At 39.5% G+C, this 3,998-nt stretch overlaps 1 protein-coding gene across 1 annotated transcript in view; it reads right to left on the bottom strand.

Annotated features, from left to right (window-relative positions):
• Positions 1-3,998, bottom strand: part of LOC101662144 (hyaluronidase PH-20) — a 45,068-nt gene that overhangs the window by 34,767 nt on the left and 6,303 nt on the right. Inside the window, exon 3 of the mRNA XM_013005939.1 lies at positions 570-932. Within this exon, the coding sequence (XP_012861393.1) occupies positions 570-932 (363 nt within the window). The remainder of the gene's footprint in view (positions 1-569; positions 933-3,998) is intronic.

Below are 3,998 nucleotides of genomic sequence, written 5' to 3'. Positions count from 1 at the left end.
GGTGGGTTATTTAAATTGCCAGGTTTGTTGTAATTAATAATCAAGACTTTACTTAAATTTTCAAAATCAAATTGCTGACATAAAGGATTTAATTCTGTACTACAATTCCAAGTTTTAATTGATCGTGGGAAAAAAATCTTTGCTCAAAGTCAAAATGCCTTTTTGACTGAGTTTTGAGTCACAACCCTACGACAAGTACACTTATTTATCTCTCAAATATAGATTTCAATAATATGGGTGTATATTACTTGACACAAAGAAACTGCATTAACTAAATGCTTGAATACAAAAAAATGTAAATATATCAAAAGAGAAAGTATGTGGATAGGAACTGGAACAAGCACCAAACTTGAACTTGAATTGGTTGTTTCAATTTTCCTATTTTGAAGGTGGGACATGTTTTTCCCATCAGGACCCTGACAGTCTTCTTGTGTTCTGGTCAAGACAGCTGTCTCAGAACAATTGGCTGTCAGACACCCACTGAAATTTGCCCCAGGAGCACATGGCAACTGTGCAGCCAATGGTTTCTCTTTCTTTCTAAAGCGGTAATAAGTAGACTTTTTAGTCACCAAACTGCCTATACAAACACCATTTGTAATGCACACCTTAATACCATCTATATTAGTATTTTCTACATCTCTCAACTTGCAAACATCACTTCCATAGCAACGGCAATCAAATTTTTCAGAAAAATACTTCAGGTCATCTAGGGTGGGTTTCCCATTTACTGTAAACTGTCCATCGTTCCCGGTTTGAATAACAAAGTTCTTTGGGTTCAGATGAAGGTAGTCAGTTGAATTCCAGTCTATCCTGGTACACACTCCTGCTCCTTCGCAAAGCACTTGGCTGCACATTTTGGCTGCTAAAGTGAGGTTGATGATGTAAGGATTCAGCGTAGTCCTCAGGTAATTGGCTAGGATTATGCAGGCTTGCTGTGAAATGACAGAGTCAGGAAATCAAGGTACAAGTCAGTTCATACATGAATTCACTCATGGAAGTAAACAATTTTTAAGAAATCAAGACTGAAACAGATGGAGTAAGAAGTAGAATGTATTTTAGTCTTGTTACCCTTGTGAGGTAAAATTAATCCAACTGGTTTGTTTTCAACATTTGTAAAAAAGGATCATTAGCCATTCCATGACATTGAGGGATATATCCACCAATGGAGGCTTCTGATACTTGAGCCTACGTCTTCCTCTATCAGCCATAACCAGGAGAGGCTGAACAATTAGAGCATGAGCTCTGAGGCCCATCGACCCTGACTGGAGCCTCAGCGCTGGTGATTGGAAGCTGGTGATTGGGAGGATCTATTTAAGCTTTTTAATGCTTAGTTTCCTCTTGTGTGACCTTGGGCAAATTAACCTTGTATGCTTCAGCTTCATCTGTGAAATAAGGTTCATTGTAGTACTGCCTCATCGGGTCATTGTAAAGTTGGTGTGGGGAGAAATCTTATTTATAAAAAAATTACTTAATATAAGCAATCATCAGTTAGTTCTCAATTAAAAAAATAAACATAATGAGCATAACATTTGTTAGGCAAATTTACACAGTGTCAGGAAGAATGGTTTCTAAGCTACTAGCCCCAAACAACTAAACAGGTTCATCTGGGTATATTTTATATTAAATGTTATATATATTCTGAATCACTGGAGAATGCTGACAGCCCAATCACAAGTACACTTATGTGTAAGTATCACTCACACTCTACTATAAGTGGTGAGTGAATGAAATCACTCAACTTGAGGCTGGAGCCTCAAACATGATACACTAGCTTCTAAAAACATCAGTGGTATTTACTTTTTGTCAGGATCCACAGTGCTCTTGACCAGCGGTTGTCAAAGGTGGGTCATGACTCCTTTGGGGGTCGAATGCCCTTTTCAGAGGGGTCGCCTAATACCATCGGAAAACACATTTCCGATGGTTTTAGCAACCGAGACACTTTTCCTCTATCGTCTCCAGGTGGGTCTGCCCACATGCAGTTACGCCCACATATGAGTATCCAGCATGAAGACTGTTGCTACCCATGCTACACCATGCTTCAAGACAATATTTCATTGATTTGTAATTGGAAATAAATATTTCACAATATATAATTGCATATTGTTTTTGTGATTAATCACTATGCTTTAAGTATGTTCAATTTGTAACAATGAAAATACATCCTACATATCAGTTACTTACATGATAATTCATAACAGCAGCAAAATTACAGTTATGAAGTAGCAATGAAAATAATTTTGTGGTTGTGGGTCACCACAACATGAGGAACTACTGTATTAAAGGGTCGCGGCATTAGGAAGGTTGAGAACCACTGCTCTTGACTGAGATGATGGTGCTAATCCTTCAGCAGACCATAGGAAGTGACAGTGGTAGTCTGGCTGAAAATGTCAAGGAATCTCAGTAGCTCTGACTTGAACTTGATTCTCATTACCTTCCTTGAGATAAGGCCTTCCGTACTAAGCAAAATAATGTTGCCCAAAGATACCTATGCCCTAATGCCCATTAACCTATGATGGTATTTACCTTATTCAGCAAAAGAGACTTTAAACTACATGAGAGATAAGGAAGATGACCCTGAATTACCTAGATGGGGGGATCCAATCACTTGAGTCCTTACAGCCGAGTTAGAAAGAGGCAATGGAAGAAGACGGGAGAGAGATTCCAATCCTGAGAGGGACTCAACCAGCCATGGCCAGCTTTGCAGATGGAAGAAGGATGCTAGTGGCCTCTAAAAAGTGGAAATTCTCCGCTGGGGGCGTCGGGGAGTGGGGAAAGAAAAGCTGGTTGACTCTCAACTGAGAGTCAATCAGGAAAAGGAGGAAGAATTGCCACAGCCACAAGGAAATGAATTCTGTCAACTATATAAAACAGTAATGCAGGACTCTCCCTAGGATGGATCGAAGCTTTGCCAACATCTTGATATGAACCTGATGTTGGATTTCTGACCTGCAGAACTGGGCGACAACAAACTCGGGTGGGTTATTTAAATTGCCAGGTTTGTTGTAATTCGTAAGGCAGCAACAGAAAACTAATACACGACCCCTCTTCAATGACTGGATGGTGTCTAGAATAAAACTTCTTGCCTGGCCTGGTGTTCCCTTTACACCATTGGTACTGCCCTTCTTGCCTCCTCTAGCTCAGACACAGTGATGGCTTTAAGACTTTGGCAGTTTCGTTTCCAACTTCAGGACCCTTGCACCACTGTCCCTGCTAGTTGAAATGTTCTTTCTTCTGATTTTTAGTCTCACTCTTCTCCACATTATTATTCAGATCTCATTTTCAGTTAGATGCTGCCCCCTTCAGATACCTTTCCTATTAACTCTCTCATATCTCTCTATTTTAATTCTCTGTGTTAGCAATTATTATGCCAAGTATTTTTCCTTGTGTCTCGTTTCTACCCGCCCCCTGTGAAAAAACAAACTTCATCAATATTCTTCAAGGGTAGCAAGAATCTATGAGAATGATAGCAGATTGCAGCTGCTCCCCCAGCACCTCCCCAGCACTTCCCAGCAGGAAGTGTTAGGCCAACGAGGCATAAAAAGATGAAAATGGTTTGAGACTCATTAGCCTATATGTGATGTGATCTATGGAAAGAACTAACATCTAACTCCAAAAGAAAAGGCCTTGTTTACAGTATGTCCCATTTCCATCCTGCAAGTATTTCTACTATGGCCAGTAACCCCCTGACATCAGTGTGTGGGTAATGGGGAAATGAGTGTACCAGCATTGCATGATATGGCACTATGGTATGGCGTCACTCACACCATGATATGCATTTTCGCTCTGCAGATACAGTAAATGCAAATAACCACAAGAGCATAGCTAATAATAGTAAAACCGAACTAAATAATTAAATGGTACACCTTGAGTGTTACTTTTGTTTTGACTGTAAATTATTATTATTATTTTTTAACATTTTATTAGGGGCTCATACAACTGTTATCCCAATCCATACACACATCAATTGTGTAAAGCGCATTTGTACATCGTTTCTCAAA

The sequence above is a fragment of the Echinops telfairi genome, unplaced genomic scaffold (genome assembly GCF_000313985.2).
Source record: "Echinops telfairi isolate 266 unplaced genomic scaffold, ASM31398v2 ScPeMD7_23;HRSCAF=83, whole genome shotgun sequence".
Lineage (NCBI taxonomy): Eukaryota > Metazoa > Chordata > Mammalia > Afrosoricida > Tenrecidae > Echinops > Echinops telfairi.
The sequence above is the reverse complement of the archived record's forward strand: the minus strand, read 5'-3'. Positions and strand labels throughout refer to the sequence as shown.